We start from the raw sequence: 19878 nt of genomic DNA, 5'->3' as shown, positions 1-19878 counted from the left end.
CATTGTTCTTGAGGTCTCAGTAGTCCTCATTGTCCGCTATGTTCAGCGAGTCCGGTTTTATCCCAGGCTTTTTCAGATCCAGGCCAGCTGGCCTTGGTGAGTTCACGATAGAACATCCCCATTGTCTCAGTACAGGGGTACTACCAGCCCAGGGGTAGCCTCGCCCACTATGACAAAGCCCTTCTCCATCAATCACAAATCAAGAAAATGCCCTTATAGGCTTGTCCACAGCCCCATCCCAGGGAAGCATTTTCTCAGTTGAGGTTCCCTTCTCTCAGATGACTCTAGCCTACGTCAAGTTGACATAAAACTCTCTAGCACACCAAGTGATAGGATTTCAGTCTTTTGTTAATGCTGAGTAGTTTCGTACTGCATTTACATCTCTTTGTTTGTTTTATTCATCCACTGGTGGACATTTAGGTTGACTCCATATCTTGACTCTTAGTAGAAGCCCTTTAACAAAAATGAATGGGCAGGTGTCTCCGGCTTTGCCATACTGGTTTCATATCTCTCGGACATATACCCGGTCATAGGGCTGCTGGCTCATATGGCAGGTCTGATTTTCCCTAATGACTATAGGGTTCTCTTTGCTTCCCTACCTGGCCCATATGCCATCCCTTCACCTCTCCAATGATAACCATCTCGACAGGTGTGTGGGAGAGCCTTCGGTTCTCATTTGCATTTTCCTGAAGATTATGGATGCTGGGCATCTTCTCACTATCTCGGTTGGCCATGTGCATGTGCATGGTTTCGTTCGGATCCTTCTCCAGTTCTGAATGAAGGCAAATCTACACTTTACTTTGATGTCTTTGTAAGCGTCACAGAAACGCCTTAGGACCCTGTCTTTGAATGGGAATAGCATTTTGAAGCGCACGTGTTAGATTTCCAGTCAGTTTTACCGTGAAATTTGGGAGTGCGTGTTTGTAGGCACTTCCCTTAAGCTTAGCCGGGGAAGTGAGAAATTTTGCTCTGTTGAAGAAAGGGAGTTTCACATGGAGCTTTGTAGTACAATCTGCTGGAGGCATTGCTTACATCTCCTCTGTACTGAGGAAACAAGGCTCCAGGGGCTGCAGTTTTCTAATTAGCCAAAGAACCTACAAGATTCCCACAGTGGTGAGGTCCTTTGTAAAATAAAGTTCCCCAGTCCCTTTATAATTTGAGAAGCACATTCTACGACTTCTAACTACATAGTCTCCAGATTAGAAGAACAATGCAAGTCATGCCAACTTGAGGATCACCCTATGCTTTGGGTGTAAGCTACTCTCTTAAGACAGAAAACCAGAACTTTGAAATTGCCATCATACCTGTGCGAGTGCTCCTGGGTAAAGAGATGAGAGGCACCTGTATACATTTAAAATTAATTAGAAACTCTCCTTCACTTTATTTCTAACCCTCCTCTCCTTACTGAAGAGAGAGACTTTTCAACAAAGCAATTATACTCTACAGAGATCCCTACACAGCACAATTGTAATGTACACTCCGTTAGCCATAATCAGCGGATGAAATTAAAGCTATAATTTCTGATTTCCACAGCATTCAACGAATTTTCGTATCTATCCTTTCTATCCCAGTCCAACATCACCATCATTTATTAATGGGTCCCTGGTCTAGATTTTTCTGAAAACGGAGAAAGAGCTGGCTTGAACTCGGATCTAGTTTCTCTTCTATAGTCACAGCCCAGCCCGTTAACGACTCCAGTTTGGGGGGAGGGGGTGTCCACACATGCCAGCCAAGCAATCAGTTCTGCATGGATACCGGCCACGTGTTCCCCCAATTTAATTCAACCCTGACTCGTCTTAGTGTCAGACCTTGCAGGCTGAGGGTTCAGCTCTCCTCGTCACGTGTCAATTGCCCGCTGCAGGTAACCGCAGGTTTCACCCGCGCTTCTGATTGGTCAGCCATAAGTAGAGTTCTCTCAATTTCCTCCTTGCCGAGCTCAGGGAGCCATGCTTACTGATTTTTTTTTTTTTTATTAAGCCTTTTCCAGAGGCCACTGTGTGAATGTTACACAGATCAAGGGTTGGAGGAAGGGATCCTGCCTGGGTGTGCCACCCTACAGGGAGTCCCCTCGTTCCGGAAGCTCTCTGAACCTTGTCCTGTTCAGTTTTATGGAAGCTTCACTGCATACCTGTGACTGACACAGGGACACCCAGGGTAGGACGGTGATTGGCGGAGGCTTACAGCGGAGTGGGTAAGCCTAGCAGAGCTGTCTGTCTAGATTCTCCTTGGCCTCGTTCTTGCAGCATTCCTTCTTGCTGGGTGTGGGCAAGATTGGGGGTTTTATGACCTTCTATTAGACAAGGAGAGTCTGAGAATTTCTTTATAGCCAGTTCCAAGATGGAAAGGCAGGGGAAATTAGAGCCAGTGGCCAAAGACAGTTACGCATGAGGCCCAAAACAAAATTGTAAACGTATGAGTTTTTTTTTTTTTATTTGTTTGTCTGAATTTGAAAGTATGATTGCTGAGTGTGAGCTTTGTAGGTGACAACATGGTGTTGCCAGTCAAAATTTGGACACATCCATAAAGAGTAAAATTCTGATTTTTTTTTCTGGCTCCCTTTGGAGAAGAAAAAGTCAACTTTTTCTGGCCTGCCTCCCGGCAGGGAAATTTCATTTCTATTGCCTGCCCTGGGGAAGGAGTCATGAACCAGGAACTAAGGAGGATATCAGCCTGTCACAGTTGTCTGGCTTCCAGACACCCAGCGTCCTTCCCAGCAGGAGCCAGAGGCAGAACAATAGGAAGCAATCCAGACCAGTTCACACCGCTCCCCTCTTCAAGGCTTTTTACTGAGCTCTGAGTAAAACCCACGTTCTTCCTTGTATCCGTGAATGCATCTGTCATCTCTGGCCTTCCTGACCCCATTTCCCTATTCTCTGCTCTGGAACCACGCTGCGTGCACTTCAGCCCCATTCCTCAAGTCCTATGTGGGACTATTGGATCTGCAGAGTGTCTGGTCTGTGTGGTCATCTGCCTTGTCACTTGACCTCTGCTTTCTCAGCCCTTAGTCTTCCATCCAGCCACGACCCATTCCGTCTCTTCTGCTTTGTGGAGAGCCTTTATCACGCCTGAATCGCGCGATTATTTGCCTGTCTCGGGCTTACTTCCTTTCTCCCTATAAAAAGCAGTTACCCTGGTGCACACCTTTAATTCCAGCACTCCAGGCAGAAGCAGGCAGATCTCTGTGAGTTCAAGGCCAGTCTGGTCAGTAGAGTGAGTTCCAGGATAGCCAGGACAGTTACACAGAGAAACCTGTCTGAAACAAAACAAAACAAAACAAAACAAAAACAAAAAAAAAAAAAAGGAAAGAGATTTGTAAGCCTGTTTATGGCTGTAAAGGGAACAATTAAAGCCACGTCAGCTCATAATCTGGGGAATGGATGGACAAAGGAATCTGTGCCAGCTGAAAGACAGGAGCCCAGCCTGATGACACACACAGATGGGTCAAAAGAGTGTACCCTCAAGGTCTGGATCCCACAGGGCTGGGTGCTCCATAGCTGATGCCACTCTAGGAAATCGTGGCCAGCTTTAGGTAGGACCCTGTGGTTAAGCTGAAGGACTAGAGTTAGGCCAGGCATGCTGGCATATATCTGTAATCCGAGCACTTGGGAGGCTGAGGCAGGAGACCCTGTCTTCCAAAACTAGCAGGGTAGGAGGGGACAACAACCGAGGGCCTATTGACATCTTCTATTGCGTTCAGTGCTCTCTGTGTTCCGCTTTGTTGGACAAGCTTGCTGCCTGACTGCTTGACTACCCTTCCCTGTTCATAGCAGGCTGCGGCTGTTGACCTTTAATGCGCCTGTGAATCTGGCCTGGCTTCATGAGATCATCTGAAGGTAAATGTGCCTATGTGCTTATGTGTGGAGCAAAATTCTGATTTTAGATAAGAAATTAGTTTAACTGAAATACAAATTTCCATATTATTCTATTAGTCTCCGATTTGAGCACTATCATACAGATGACAAATAAAATGAGAGACAAAAATGCTAATCAAACATGAAGATACAACATTAACACTGGGTTAGGCTAGTGATGGTGGATTACGTTGCATATCTTACAACATAGTGGTACATGCAGGGTGTGTGTGTGTGTGTGTGTGTGTGTGTGTGTGTGTGTGTGTGTGTGTGTTTGGAGGCTGTTTGGTATCTTTCTCTATTGCTTTCCACTGTATTTTTATGGACAGGGTCTCTCACTGATCTGGAGCTCACTGGCTTGGCAAGATTAGATGCCTGCCTCAGTCTTCCAAGCCTGGGCTGACAAGCATATGATGCCTGACTTGTTTTTCAGCTGGTGCTGGGATTGAATTTAGATCCTCAAGCCCTTTACCCATGGAGACATCTCTACTGCTCCTATATGAACATGTCTAAGGTAAAAACGGTCCTCTTACCCCCTGCATATTATCTCCTCCACAGAGGCCAGAGGAGGATATTAGGTGTCTTGCTCTATCATGCTCTAGTTCATTCCCTTGAAACAAGGTCTCATGTTGATTCTGGAGCTTGTGGGTTTTGGGCTACGGCTGGGTGGCCAGCAAGCTCCACCAATCCTCCTGTCTTTGACCCAGTTATAAGTTAGGGTTACAAGCATGGTTGTGCGCTGCTTTTATGACAGTGTTGAAGATCACAACTTGGGTCCTTAAATGTTCTTACCAATGAAACTATTTCCCTGACCTCTTTCTTTCTTTCTTTCTTTCTTTCTTTCTTTCTTTCTTTCTTTCTTTCTTTCTTTCTTTCTTTCTTTCTCTTTCTTCCTTCCTTCCTTCCTTCCTTCCTTCCTTTCCTTTCCTCCCTCCCTCCTTCTTTTCCTCCCTCCCTCCTTCTTTTCTTCTCTCTCTCTCTTTTTTTTGTATTGGAGATTGAACATGGGACCTCATTCCTGCTCTATAAGTCTCTATTACTGAGCTACAGTCCCAGTCTTTTAGAGCTTTTGCTATTGAGACAGGGTCTTGCTGTGCTGTCCAAGCTAGTCTGGAATTTGTGATTTCCCTTGCCTCAGCTTCCCTAGTATCTGGAAATGGAACAGGTCTTTCTTTGGACCCAACTCCCAAATAATGCCATGGAGATTTCTTATTAATTATGAAAGCTTGGCTTTAGCTTAGGCTTGTTCCCAACTAGTTCTTAAAATTAACCAGTCTGTATTAATCTATGATCTGCAATGTGGCTTGTTACCTCTCCTCAGTACTGTATGTTTGACTTCCTCCTCATCTCACTGGAAAATTCTGCAGGACTCGGATCCTTCCCAGAGTTCCTATCTCTGCCAGGAAGTCCTGCCTAACCTCTCCTGCATAGTTATTGGCTGTTTATCTCCTTATTAAACTAATTAGAAGGTGCCTTAGGTATGTGGGGTTAAATAGACACATCTTCACACAGTGTACAAAAGATTTTTCCAACAGGATTGCAGACCTGTCTCACTAGGCCTGTCTTATAAAGAGTTCGTAGTTCAGAATTTGAACAATTCAAGATGGTTATAATAACTGGCAGGAGAAGACCACAGTGTTCTCAAGCATTTTGTAGAGAAGATATTCATACTACCATAAGCTCTGCCTTTCCACCTCTGTGCTTTTGTTCTTTTAACTTTGTAGCTCAGCCTGGCCTGTAATTCACTATGTAGCTCAGGCTAGCCTGAAACACTGAAATTCCTGCCTCAGCCTCCCAAATACTTGGATTTAGGGGTGTATGCTATGCACTTGACTTTGAAGAATATTTTATTATGATTTGTGGCAGAAAAGCCAAGCTAAAACTTCATGTATTCTGTACAGAAGGCAAACGTTTACAACACCTGTCTGCTCCACACTCTTTAATATTTCAGGTGACTGATGAGGGCCTGATTTACCATCACTAGGATTCAGGCTTCCTTCAAAAGGAATTCGTGAGATTGAAACTACGAGCGAATCAACATTCTTTCTAAACTTGTCTTGCTTTGTTGCTGAGCTGCAAATAGCTGGGGATTCAATTTGCACAGAGTGAGGGGGCCCCTGATATGAAAAAGGAGTAACCCTGGGTCATGTCAGAAATGTTGGGTTTATGCGTTGTTGTGAAGTTTTCTACTAAATGGGCAGGTTTACTTAACTCTCATTGGGAACATTGCATAATAACATGAAATAAACTTTTTTACTTTTTGATAAAACAAAACAAAAAATATCAAAGAAACAAGCAAGTCAATACATTGCATTTGTAGAGGATGCTATGGTTTCCTTCCCTAAATACTAATACTAAATGAGATTTATTTATTTATTCAAAAAATTGATTTGAGATAGGGTTTCTCTATGTAGCTTTGGCTGTACTAGAACTTGCTCCGTAAACACCAGGCTGCCTTGATCTTAGAGATCTGCCTGCCTCTGCCTTCTGAGTGCTGGGATAAAAGGCGTGAGTCATGACACCTGGCTTTTTAATTTTTTTTAAAAAATATTTGCTTTAAAAGATATGTGTATATGTGTGCGGGTATATGCCTTTGTGAGTGCAGATGCCCATGGAGTCCAGAAGAGGGCATCAGATCCCCTGTATCTGGAGTTACAGGGACTCCTGAGCTGCCTGTCATGGATGCTGGGAAGGGAACTAGGGTGGTCTGCAGGAGTAGGATGCCCTCTTAGCTAATGAACCATTGCCTCCTCTTCATCCTTACCGAGCCTCTTCAGCTTTGCTCAGTTGTTGCATAACCACGTATCTTCTGAGGTCCAGGGGGATGCTGGATACGCAATATATTTTTATTATCCTTGGCAGGGACTGGCTAGTAAAAACCATTGGGTCCCTGAGGCCAATCAGCTAGAGAGGAAGTACTGTTGGGAGGAGCATTTGGGAAAGACTTTCTTGAGATACAGAAAGGAGATGATAAAATGTCTTTCCTCCCTAGGACGTTGTTGGTTGAGGACAACAATTATTTGGACCCCTGATAGCCATCTTGGGATCTAACATGTTTTTTTTTTTATTCTATAAATTAGAGATAACTCAGAGAAACTTCGGAAAACATTAAATTCAGTTGTTTTATTTAGTTTTGTTGGGTCTGGCTTCATATTGTTTGACTTAGTAATATTCCCTTAAGAAAACTCATAACTCTTAACTCAACCATTAAGTTTAGGAAACAGTGATAAACTTGAAAACAGTTTGACTAACCAAGGGCCATTTTAGAGAGAAAAATCTATGTGACCTCTGTGACTACGTAGTAATTTCCAGAAGTGTCCTACTGTCAGAAGCTCACTGTGTGGGCAGAATATTCAGACAACAGTGGAAATGGACGGCTTTTGCAGAACTGGAGAGGCACCCAATGATGCATTTAGCCTTGACACAAATATTACGATATAGCACAAGCCAAAATAACATTTTGTAGAGGGTTTGCTTTGCCATCTTTGCAGAGTGCTGGACTCAGCTATGGACATGTCTCGCCACAGCTCAGTATTGTTGTCATGTCTGTTCTTCACATGGGGAAATGGAGAGGAGGTGACAGCAAGCAGCTTCCTCGGAAATAGGAAAGGCTGGGAGGTGACGCTGACTCTGATGCTCAGGCTCCTAGTCACTTCAGTTTTCTGCCTGAGAATCAATATGCGGTTAAGACATTCAGCAGATGTTGGGTGACTACTTAAAGCAAGGGAAAAAGGAAAAAGAAAAAAAAAAAAGAAAAAGGAGAAAGACACGCAACAAACATTGTTGAGTGATGACTTAATAACCATTCTCCTCCTCCACCCTCAAAAATGCCCTCTACTTTGTTTGAAGGTGACTTATGATTAAGTTAATGGACTGTTAGCAATTGCATTTCCTTTCGCCAGTGACTGGTCTAAGGTGGCCATGTGACCACTCTTCTAGCCAACCATGGTGGCTCAAGCTGGGTAGGGTTTTTCTCCTTTATAAAATTCAGAGTTACATTTCCTTACCCTCCTCTCTTGCTTCATATAATGACCCCGGAGGATGTGATGTCTGGAGCTGCGGCAGCCACCTTGTAATTAAGAGGTGACAGGCTTGGACACAAAAGTTCATACGGATATGACAGCAAAGAGTAAACACACAAAGATCTTCGGTCTTTGATAACAGAGATCTTCCTGCCCAACTAGTCCTGAAACTACCAACACTTGAACTTCATGCTGAGGATGTCAAGAACGACCTCACACTCCAAGCTACTATTAGTCAGCTGTTTTGTTCCTTGCTGCCTGAGCCGTTCCAAACAGATACAGTTTAGGCAGAGAAATGTGTTTCAGAGTCTCAGCAAAAATAGATGTTAAGGTGATTGAGTTTTTATCCAGGAATTTATTAGCATTAAGCAGTTGTTCATAAAACAAATTGAATTTTATCTCAGATGTGGGTCAATCTGAGTAATCCACATGATGCCTGTGATAAATATTTCCCTCGCTGGTTTCCAGATGCTGGGCTTCCTCTACCCCCATCGTGAGTGTGAAGAGCATTAGAAGCCATCTGAGTTCCAATGGACTTGGTCAGAGCGAGGCTCAGCAAGATGGGGGGGGTGATCCTATAGAAATCACCTAGTTCCTCTTTTGGCTGACTGACTGCTCAGCAGACTCCCAGCAAGGACTGAAGGTTACAGTTTCCTGTCTGGCAGCCTCTGGGCCTGGGTCTAGATAAAGGTCTCTTCTCTGCCTGGCAAATCCCAAGCCTGCAGCTCCAGGGTTCCATTTTCCTCGTGGTTTCTGGAGCCTTGACTACATTTTGCGTCTTTATTTCCCCAATTCAGTGGTGTGAAGGAAATCACTGCAGCTGTCTTGAAGCTTGGTCCAGTCTGTGGAGTTCCTCGGAGTTTAAATAAGGGCTATTATTAAAGGGAGTCAGAAGGCATGCCCTGTCACAGAGGGAGACAAAGTGCCCCGGTTCAGAGAAAACACTTTCCTAGAAATCCTGGAAGACCACGACAGGAAAGAATGAGTCCAATAAAGAAGGAGAAAAGCCTTAAGAAGTGTTTCTGAACAATTGGAGCGGGAAGGGATCTGAGGTGTCCTCTATTCACAGTCACCTCTCCTTCCACCTTCTTTACAGGCGCGAAGCAGAGACCTGGCCAAGGTCAAGTGACCAGTGTCAGGATTTAGCTCCTTCCCGCTTCCCTCAAGAGGTCTCCAGTTAAGCTGCAATCTCCTCGAGAGCAGGATCACTGTTTTCTTCACTCTCGGAGCCCAGTGGCTAGTGCAATTAATGATCTTCACTCTCAGCTGGGGATGCTTATTTCAGACAGGCTGTCTAAGTTGCCCGAGATCACACAGCAGTCAAACGCCGGTCTGTATTTAACCCTCCGTATCCGGACTCCGAATGCCTCGACACAGTGGATCATTCAAGAACATTTGTTGGCCGAATGAACGAATCCAAACTGGTCGAATCCGTTTAGAGGCCCGGCCCCTCGGGGTAGCTGGGAACTGAGCTCGCAAGATCCAAGCAAAGCTCTCGCAGGCTCGTCCTCCGGCTCAGGCGCCCCGCCCCCTGCCCAGCTGGGCACGCCCCCATCTTGGGGACTTGGGTCCCTTTCTGCGTCCGAGTTTCCTTTGGCTCCCGGCCCTGGGCGGAGGGCCTCTCCGGGCCAGGCGACCTGTGCCCGCTCCCAGACCAGCCCTCTCTCTTCCCCTCCCTTCCTCCCTCCCGCACACTCTAAACTTCTTTTTTTCCTCCCTCTCTAAACTTCAGTCATTCTAGCGCCCGCCTCCTCTACTCAGCGCATCCAATTAGAATCAGCAGATCCGCTGAGGGCCCGCCCCCAGCCTGCCGGAACCCAATCCGCCGTGCGGAGTCGAGAACGGGTCGCGTCCCCCAGAGCCGGGCTGGTGACGACAGCGCGCCGGGCGCTGCGCTGCGGGAGGGGGCGGGGCCGGGCCGGAGAGGGCGGGGGAGGGGCCAAGCGGGGAGGAGGAGGTTGCGGCGGGTTTGAAAGCGCCAGTTTCCTGGCAGCTGGGGCAGGCGTTGGTCTCGGCGCTCCCGCTCCGCAGCGGCGCCGCTCGAGCGGGCGACCGAGCTCCGTGCGCGCGTCCCGGACGGAGCTTCGCCTTCCAGCTGCTCCCTCCGCTCCCGCCCCTCTGCCTCAAGCCCTTTCCCGCCGGGCGGGCGCCGAGCCCCGGCCGTCGGCGCTGACCCCGCCCGGAGACCCCGCCGGCGCCGCCCGCGGGGCGCGCGCTCCCTCCGGCTCTCCTCGGCGGCCCGCGTGAGGGGCGGCTCGCGGCGGCGCGCGGCCGGCGGACTGAGGCGGGGGGTCAGCGGCGGGGCCCCCCTCTGGCCGGGCTGTACGCGGGGCCCGGAGCGGCACCGCGGCCGCCCGCGCGGGGGCTCCCCATGGTGCAGCGCAGGTCGGGATGTCGAAGACGTTGAAGAAGAAGAAGCACTGGCTGAGCAAGGTGCAGGAGTGTGCGGTGTCCTGGGCCGGGCCCCCGGGCGACTTGGGCTCGGAGATCCGCGGCGGCGCCGAGCGCGGCGAGTTCCCCTACCTGGGGCGGCTCCGCGACGAGCCTGGTGGCGGCGGAGGCACCTGCTGCGTGGTCTCGGGCAAGGCGCCCAGTCCGGGCGATGTGCTGCTGGAGGTGAACGGGACGCCGGTCAGTGGGCTCACCAACCGGGACACCCTGGCTGTCATCCGCCACTTCCGCGAGCCCATCCGTCTGAAGACCGTGAAGCCAGGTACGCTGTGGGCTCGGGAACCCGGGTCCTCCGGGTCCCGACTCCCTGGGGAGGGGAGGGAGTAGGGGGAGGAGGCGGCGCCGGGCTTTCCCATTTTGCAGCTGGTGAAACTGAGCTCGGGTTGAACCGACAGCTGTGTAGGCTGTCAGGGAATTGCAATTAGGAGCTGGCTTTCTTAATCCAGCTCGGTCTCCCACCGCAGACAAGAGTTTCTATTTGTATTTGCATTTTTAATTAATTATTATTATTTGCCTAGAGAAGGCCATTCTTTTCTGCTCCCCTCTGTGGAAAAGGTCCTATCTAGCACGATAGTCTTTTCTTGGGAACGGTTCTGCGTATTCTAACGCGGAGAAAGGGCTTTGCTATGGAGACCTGTCGCTGGATCGAGTGCCTAGGTTACCACCGAAAGCTCCCGGGAGGGCTCAGCTGGCCCGGTGTGTCGTGCACAACCGCAGACGTCTGGGAGCTGACAGCCCAACTCTGTCTAGGTGGCTCAGGTGTCTGGGTACCGCTGAGGTACAGCGGGTTACCGGTGGAGCTGTTGTGTTTGAAAATACCTAGGTGCCAAGCCTAGCAAATGCTTTTGTAAAGCTTTTGAATCTACAGAATTTGTTGAAGCGTTGGGTAAAAAAAGAACCCTCGTTGCCCTGGTGTCTTTGATGCTCGTAAAATGTGCCGCAAAGCACGCTACGCTCATGGCATTCTCGCTGGTTGGGAAGCATTGATCAGACTGCTGACGGTCTGGGCTGGTAGTATGTAGTAAGTTTTCTTACGAATTTGTAAGGAGAACGTTGTTGGACCTTTCGGTGTTGGTAAAATGTGATTCTGGCTTCTGAGATGGTTGTAGACAAGAGAATTGTGATTAATTATTACTAGAAATCAAATTGTTTCTACTGAATATGCGGTGCATTTGAACTTACAGGGCTGCCAAATCGTGACCCAGGCAAGATTTTGGTCTTTTCCCTTTCACTACAAAACGCTAAAAATTTCTGGAGAAAATTTAATATTTTCTCTCCCCTCTTCCTCTTCTTCAGCTCACTTGAGGAATATTTCTTTAGTAGTCCTTGAGCTAATTGCAACTGATGATTTGAGGCAACATATGTGTATATCATGGGTATGTAACAGTCTTACTATCTTGAATGAAGGTTCTTTCCTGTTCTGTCATACCCATTTTAAGATCTGTGCTTTTGTGAGTTTTTCTTACTGTTTTTAGAACTTTGTCAGACTGTAAACAACCTTTTCTTTGATTTTGAGGATTGTAAGATTCTTATTTCTTCTACAACCATATATGAAGGGTGAAGGAAGGCTTTTGGGACTGTAGTTTGGCCTGTTGGTTACTGTTTGTAGTACTGAAAAGATCATCCAGAAAACATTTACTAGCCACTTAGATCAGTGCTTCTCAACCTATAGGTCGTGACCCCTCGAGGGGGGTGTGTCTGAATATAAACTATCCCTCACATCAGGTATTTACATTATGATTTATAACAGTTATGAAGTAGCAATGAAATACTTTTATGGTTGGGGTCACCACAACATGAGGAACTGTATTAAAGGGTCACAGCATTAGGAAGGTTGAGAATCACTGACTTAGATGAAATCCCAGGAAGCCAGCAATGATGAGAACACGTGTATCATCACTCTGTTTTGTTTTGATCATGGGCCATTATTGAGAGAATAACTGTTTAAAAACCAGCCATAAAGTTGATAGGTTGTTGAGGAAGCTGGTATATTCCAAATCATTGCGATTCTTTTAAAAGACTAGGCGGTGGCTCCTTCATAAATGCCAATCTGGCTTACAAGTTATACACTTTTCAACTTTCACATTGAATTGGAGAAAATACCTAAGGGTTTGGAGTGTTATACAGTAGTGTTAATTAACTAACTGCATCGATCAAATCCTCTGTGCCCCAGAATATAGTCAGCATTTTTTATTAATAAAATTTTCCTTTTTTGGCAACCAAAAACCTGTCCTGTTTTAATATTTAGTCAAAATAAAGGGAATAACTGGTGCTAATGGCTGCAACACATCTTATTAATAACAGTTTAATGTTGTGCTTGCTTTTTAAAATGTGCTCAGCATTGATAATTTGTAGCAGATACCACTATTTTGTGTCATTTGGGATTTGAAACTGTTCTAAGCAAATTATAATGAAAATATTTGTTAGGTAAATGACTTTCTTAAATGTCTTTGCTTAAATGTAGCATTTATAATGAAATACTAATTGTTTTGTAGGTTAAACACAAGCTCTAGTACTAGAAATTAAGAACTTGAAGAGGTTGTTTGTAGAACTTGGATTTGGTTAAAAATAGCACAAGTATATCTCCAGAGGATTCTGGATTCTATATGGTTGTGTTTTGTTTAGAAAAGCATGAAAATACAGTGTAAGGTGTTCTAAAAAGAAACTTACCCTGCCCCCAATCCCATTTTATCTAAATTTTGTGAGAGAGATGAATTTAATTTAAATTCATTTTTAGTATTTAAATTTAAAGCATTATGCACTCTTGACTGGTAACTCTTCCCTAAACTGCATTCTTGAAAGTCATTTAGAAGCTAACACAGTTAAAGAGTAAAATGTGGCCATTTCTGTAAGACGTCATGTTGATGAGTGATGATCTCATACTGTCTTCTGACAGTTGTGGCAGAAGGATGAGCTGAGCTGGAGACGTGGCTGCAGCAGCCCTACTTCCTAACTCCAGCCTTTTTTTTTCCATCCTGAAGATGTACAGGGGAGCCTTGCCAATGCTGTCAATACAGGGACTTAAAGTATGTCTTTGATTTAGTTGTATTTATTTTCATTTGTTATACTTTATAATGGTTAATCAAAAATAGATCTTTAAAATTTGTATCCTTCTCTGAGTTAGGGTTGGTGTTTTAGTGTTAATATAGAACTTAGCAATCAATACTTTAACATTTAAAGGTTAATCTTTAGTCCCATTTATTGCTTAGCCCAATTAGTTACTGCTTTTTTAATTGTTATCTGTGGCTTGTTTTTGTTTTGTTACTGTTTTTTGCAAGAGAAAAGTTGTCATTCGAATTTGAACTTTTGAACTTTGAAACACTGGTGAAACTTTTTATGGTATAATACTGTCTCTAGCACAAGTGCCTGTGATTTTACATCAGAGTATGTTCTTAAACAATTTTTATTTGGATTACTATGATAATTAGGTAGTTTTGTAGAGTTTTAGAACACATAAGTACTTGCTTCTTAGTACACCTGTAAATGTTTCATCAGTTGTAAATTACACAGATTTTGTTCTAGTTAAAGATTAAGTATTGCATGATAGCCTATAAGTACGTGAAATCATAGTGTGCTGTCTTAGTATGCACACAGTGCATTGGACTACCTTAACTCTACTACTGTGTCTAGGGATGAAAATCACAGGGAACATTGCGATTAATGCAGTTAGTTGTGTGTTTATCAACTAATTTGAAACAAAGTTTGTGACATCTTAAATGCAGGTAAAAATGCTCACCACGGACTCAGGGATTATAGTGTCTAAAGGAATTACTTTAAAATGATTTCACCCCTAGAAATACATTCCCCTTTAGTGAAGAAGCTTTATTGGATGCTTAAAATAAGGAATGTGTATGATAATCCTAATAATAAGAACTCTGCTTTACTTCTCAACTCTTGGATCTTTTCGATGGTTTTTAGTTTTGTGGGTAAGTTGGAACATCATTGAACTTTGCTTAAGTGGTTTAATATCCAAACAAGAGATGAGCAAAAGAAATGAGACTTAACGGCTAGCCTTCTAGGTTAGTAATATAACCAAGTATTCAATATCTTCAATACAATCTTCAGTATCAACAGAAACTAGAGCTTAGGTGAGGTAGCCCTTTTGTTGGATACAATTGTATCAAATTTTGATAAACCTTCATTTGAAACATTCCTGCTTTTCCAGATTTTTGGTAGGAGATTTTTCCCTCTACAGGTCTTAATTTAGTGGTTCAGGTTCAGGATTCCTATGAATAATTAGGGAATATATGCTGCAGGCGTGCCGACTCTTGCTACATTGTTAACATCTTTATACTTAAAACCTGTTTTCTATATTACTTTGTAGGAGTACTGTATCCAAATATCTCTCATATATTTGATTACTTTTCTGGTGTGTCATACTGGTTGCCTTATTGATTGATGTTCCCTGTCTTAAGGTTTTCATTGCTTTGATGAAACACTGTGGCCAAAGCATCTTAGGAATGGTTGAGTCTGTTTGGCTTACACTTCCACCTCTTCTGGCTCATTACTGAAAGAAGTCAGGTCAGGAACTCAAACAGAGCAGGAACCTGGAGTCAGGAGCTGATACAGAGGCCATGGAGGAGCTCTGCTTACTGACTTGTACTCCATGGCCAACTCAGTCTGCTTTCTTACAGAACTCAGGACCAACATCCCAGGGATGGCACCACCCACAATAGGCTGGGCCATCCCAGATCAATCACCAATTAAGAAAATGCCCTACAGGCTTGCCTATAGCCTGATTTTATGAGCTGTTTTCTCAGTTGAGGCTCCCTCCTCTCAAATGACTATACCTTGTGCCAAGTTGACATAAAACCAGCCCACATATTCCCCTTAATGTTAGACAGTCTTTCCGAGGTTGACGTGTTTTAGAAATTCTTTTAATTTCTTGCTGTCTTGTTATAAACACAGGTTTAGTATTTGACACTTTTCAATTTTCAGATCACTTTTTTTTTTGTTTTATACAAATCATTGATAAAACTGAATTTCATGGAACACAACAACACAACACTGTGTTTCTGGAAGTTCGTGTTATTTTTCCTCTGATGTGGGGAATACTTTATAAAACCACTTGTTATAGTTTAGTCATTCTTAAAAGTTTGTTCGCTAATTTATGTAAGTAATGGTAAAACATCTGAAGTTTGTTTGAGTATTTGATTTATAATGTTAGTGTCTCATCTTTAGGTGAATAATGTCACAGTGTCTTTAGTCTATAACCCGCCAAGTCCTTTTTGAAATTTTGTGGGTATTCAGTGTTTTGTGTTTTTGGACTGTGTTATTGTGGCACTTGCCTTTAATCCCAGCACTCGGGAGGCAGAGGCAGGCGGATCTTTATGAGTTTGAGGCCAGCCTGGTCTACAAGAGCTAGTTCCAGGACAGGCTCCAAAGCTACAGAGAAACCCTTTCTCCAAAAACCAAAAAAAAAAATTAAAAAATAAAAAATAAAAAAAAATAAAAAAGTTTTTCCTTCTCATTCTCTTTTCTCTCTTCCTCTTCCTTTCCTTGATAGGCTTTTTTTTTTTTTCCTTGTGTATCCCTGGCTGACTTTGAACTTGTGGGAAGTTCTTCTGTCCCAACTCCTGAGAGCTTGGATCAAAAATGTGTACCACTACACTAAATAACTTCATTTTTTTTTTCTGGCTCTTGGTTTTTCGAGACAGGGTTTCTCTTTGTAGCTCTGTCCTAGAATTCACTCTGTAGAATTCAGGCTGACCTTGAACTCAGAGATCTTCCTGCCTATGCCTTTCAAGTGCTGGGATTAAAGATGCCCGCCACCACCATCTGGCTTCAATAATTTTATTTTTGAACCACTCTCATATTCTTTATCAAACTCTACTGATTTTAAAGTGAATTTTTGGTCCTTTGTAATTTAACAAAAGATAAGTTTTAATATTAAAGACTACAAATATGTTACCATGAATTAATTTTTTCTTTTTTCTTTTAAAATTTATTTTATATATCATTTTTCTGTCTTCATGTACACCTTTATTCCAGAAGGGGCATCAGATCCCACTATACATGGTTGTGAGCCACCATGTGGTTGCTGGGAATATAACTCATGACCTCCGGAAGAGCAGCAGCCCCAACTGCTTAACTGCTGGTCAGCCCCAACTTTTTCAGAATGTGTCTTGAAATGTTGAGAAGTATATTTCTTCAAATATTTTGGTAGGGAAGAGTGGACCCTGAATGTAAGACTGTTGCTGACGGTGGTGAGCTTCTGTGTAGCATGGAGGCTGGTGCTTTGGCGACGTGTGTGGTGGAAGAAAGGCAAGTCTACTCACTGCTCTTCCTGTCCTAAAAAAAAAACCAATATTATTCTGGAAGTTTTCCTTGGAATGCTGCTTCTTTTAGAGAAAGTAAAAAATTGGCTTACAGATCATGCTTCTCCCTCAGATACCTAACGATATCCTTACAGCTTTGTCAAATGAGTCAGAAATGGTATCATTACAAAGCACATAAAATCATAAAGGCCGAGTGACTCATTGGTAAAGAATTTTTGTAGGAAAGGTTTTTATTTATTTATTTTACCTCTTCCTTACTATTTAAAACTTCTTAGGTAAGATTTAATATGAATTTTGGTGAAAACTAAATTCTATAGTGCGCTTGTTCTAGAAAGTTACTTTGAACTGGATGTGGCAATAGACACCCCTGAGTCTAGTTCTTTGAAAGTCTGAGGTGGGAGGATTGAGAGTTCAAAGCCAACTTGGTTTACATAGTAAGAACCTGTTTCAGTGAGAGGGAGAGGGAGGGAATGGGAGAGGAGGGAAGGAGGGAGGGAGAGAGAGAATGAGAATGAAAACATTAGAATATCTTAGAGTTTTTGGTTCCTTGTTACAAAAAAAGGGAAATCAAATGAATAAAAGTATCTTTTAAAAGGTCTGTAAGTTGCTCACCAAGTGCTGATTTGTACCACTTTCAGAATGAGTCTCCCATTCCACCCATTTTGGAATCACTGCTGTGTTTTAGTAGACACTGCATTAAGTGATTTGCTTACAAAATAAAATTCTAAGAAATTATTGTCAAGCAGTGTCGATAGTGAAACTTTGGATGATTTTGATTTGTTTTTGTTTTAGTAGAGTCCTGGTTACTTTTCCTTATTTTGTGACTTGGCTGGTTGGGGAAGGAATTAGGAAAAAAAATCTGAATTTATTTTGGTTTTGAAAGATAGATAGGTTTTGGTTTAGTTGAAGAAGGACATTTTTTAGTAGTGGATGAGATGAGAAAAACACAGCTCAGTCTATAAATTATCTATAAGGTGTTCCATTGCTATAGTTTTTATATGTGTGTATATTAAAAACACTTAATCTAGTTGGTGGCAGTACACGCCTTTAATCCCAGCATTCGAGAGGCAGAGGCAAGTGAATCTCTGTGAGTTTGAGGCCAACCTGGTCTACAAAGTGAGTTCCAGGACAGCCAGGGCTACACAGTGAAACCCTGTCTCAGAAAAACAAAATAAGGAAACAAAGCCCAAAGGCAAAGAACCACTTAGTACAAATGCACAAATCATATTTTATAATATTATATAATTGGGAAGTAGATGGAAAATTATATTGTTTAAATATAGAGATAATTCTATTTTGTATTATTCCTGATAATGTGCTCTCAATTCTAACTTAAAATGTGTTTCTCCTAGTAATGATGCTGTTGGGGTTTATTTATTTATTTATTTATTGATTTTCGAGACAGGTTTCTCCGTAGCTTTTGGTTCCTGTCCTGGAACTAGCTCTTCTAGACCAGGCTGGCCTCGAACTCACAGAGATCCTCCTGCCTCTGCCTCCTGAGTGCTGGGATTAAAGGCGTGCGCCACCACCGCCCGGCTCTGTTGGGGTTTAATGGTATTTCTCTCTTTAGCTTAAGTCTCATTCCACTCATGATAAAGCACCACGAGTGTACTTATTTTTGCCATAATGTTGTGCTTGCTTTGGCAGCACATATACGAAAGTTTTGCCAAAATGTACTTGAAATATTACCACTAATACTAATTGTTTCTGGATAATAAACTTATTTGGGTTATTTTGGAAGCCCAACAAGTTTATGCGCAAACATAGTTTACTAGTATAGTAGAAAGAAACTGAAAACAGAGTTCCATCTTAACTTTGACTAAGTCACAGCGGATTGACTTCTAGTTACAAGGTTGGCATCATATCTTTATTTCTCTACTATCCCAGCAATTTCATGCAGCTAGTGGCTTGTAACAGTGTGGTTCTGAGGAGCAAACCTCCTACCATTTCAGTCATTCCAGTATGCCCAGAGAGTATAGACTGCATGTTGCAGACCATAAATTTCAGTTGTGACATAATCTAAGCACCTGAGAAAGGGCAGTCTGTGTTTGCAGATTTAGTTACTTTGTTTTAATAATGTGTATGAGAGATATTATTTAGAGATTAAGGCATGTAAAAGGTTATATAGCTAATGTTACTGTCAACTTTGTTCAGAGAAGCTTCTTTTTGCTATGTACACTGCTGCAGAGACTCATAACTGCTCAAAGTGATGAGAGCATGTGATGATTGAATGCTGAGCCAAATATGGGACATGTGGATCTATGTGTCACCCCTTCCAAGGCTCAGAGGACTTAGAAAAAGGAGGCAGAGTGTAAGAACCAGATGAAGTGGTGCTGAGTGTCGAATGTTGACATCCGGTTATTGCAAAGAATTGTACTCTTGAACTCATAGCAGCTAGCATCTGTGATTATCTGTACAAGATCGGCTTGACTACGTCCCGTGTCCCATTGTGGACCGGGAGGCGTTTTTGGAGGCCCTCCCCCTTCCTGAAGATATATACAAAACTAATGGTTGCTAAATAATGCAGAGACTTTCTTCAGTGGTGTGGCCACTTGTTTTGATGCCTATGCTCTTGTTAAGTATCTCATCCATTTTTCTATAAGCAACCCTAATTCATCAAAAGAAAAAAAAAGAATTAGAGGGGAGTTTTCCTACTATAATTTAGTTAGGAAGTTTTAAATTTTGTTTTTATCATGGAATAGGAATGAATTAGACATTTTGCTTTTAATTATTAGGGTCTGTTCTGTTTAGAGAATATCCATTCTGTGCTGGGTAGTTTAATGCCTACTTGATAAAAGTTGGAGTCACTTGGGAAGAGGTAACCTCAGTTGAGGAAATGCCTCTCCAGATTGGCCAGTGAGAAAGCCTGTGGTGTTTTTTTCTTTTATTGAAAATTTTGATGTGGGAGGGCCCAGCTCACCCAGGGAGGGCAGTGCTACTCCTGGGCTGGTGGACCTGGGCATTATTGGAAAGCAAAAGTGAGCTAGCCTGGAGGAGCAAGCCAGTAAGCAGCACTCCCCCATCACCTCTGCATGAGTTCTGCTCCAAGTTCCTGCCCTGACCTCCTTCAGTGATGACTGAGCTGTGGAATTATAAGCTGAAATAATCCTTTCCCTCCCCAAGTTGCTTGGCTTTATCACAGCAGTAGAAGCCCTAACGAAGACACCTTCTTAATGTCTTGGATTTGCAATATGAATAATAGCATCTACTTAACAATTCTGGCATTTTACACTCTTTGTTATTCCTATGTTTTTTTGCAGATAGTTTTTTTTTTTT

The 19878-nt window shown here is 43.3% G+C and overlaps 1 protein-coding gene across 2 annotated transcripts in view; it reads left to right on the top strand.

Annotated features, from left to right (window-relative positions):
* Window positions 1-10263: 10263 nt before the first annotated feature.
* The window catches only part of Magi3 (membrane associated guanylate kinase, WW and PDZ domain containing 3), a 206975-nt gene continuing 197360 nt past the window's right edge, over window positions 10264-19878 (top strand). For both annotated transcript variants that reach the window (XM_050157476.1, XM_050157477.1), the window contains exon 1: window positions 10264-10586. In XM_050157476.1, the coding sequence (XP_050013433.1) occupies window positions 10265-10586 (322 nt within the window). In that variant the 5' untranslated portion in view covers window position 10264. The remainder of the gene's footprint in view (window positions 10587-19878) is intronic.

Source organism: Alexandromys fortis, unplaced genomic scaffold, assembly GCF_014885135.2.
Source record: "Alexandromys fortis isolate MF-2015 unplaced genomic scaffold, M_Fortis_MF-2015_v1.1 scaffold_78, whole genome shotgun sequence".
NCBI lineage: Eukaryota > Metazoa > Chordata > Mammalia > Rodentia > Cricetidae > Alexandromys > Alexandromys fortis.
Note: the sequence above shows the minus strand (reverse complement) of the source record. Positions and strands in the feature narration are given on the sequence as shown.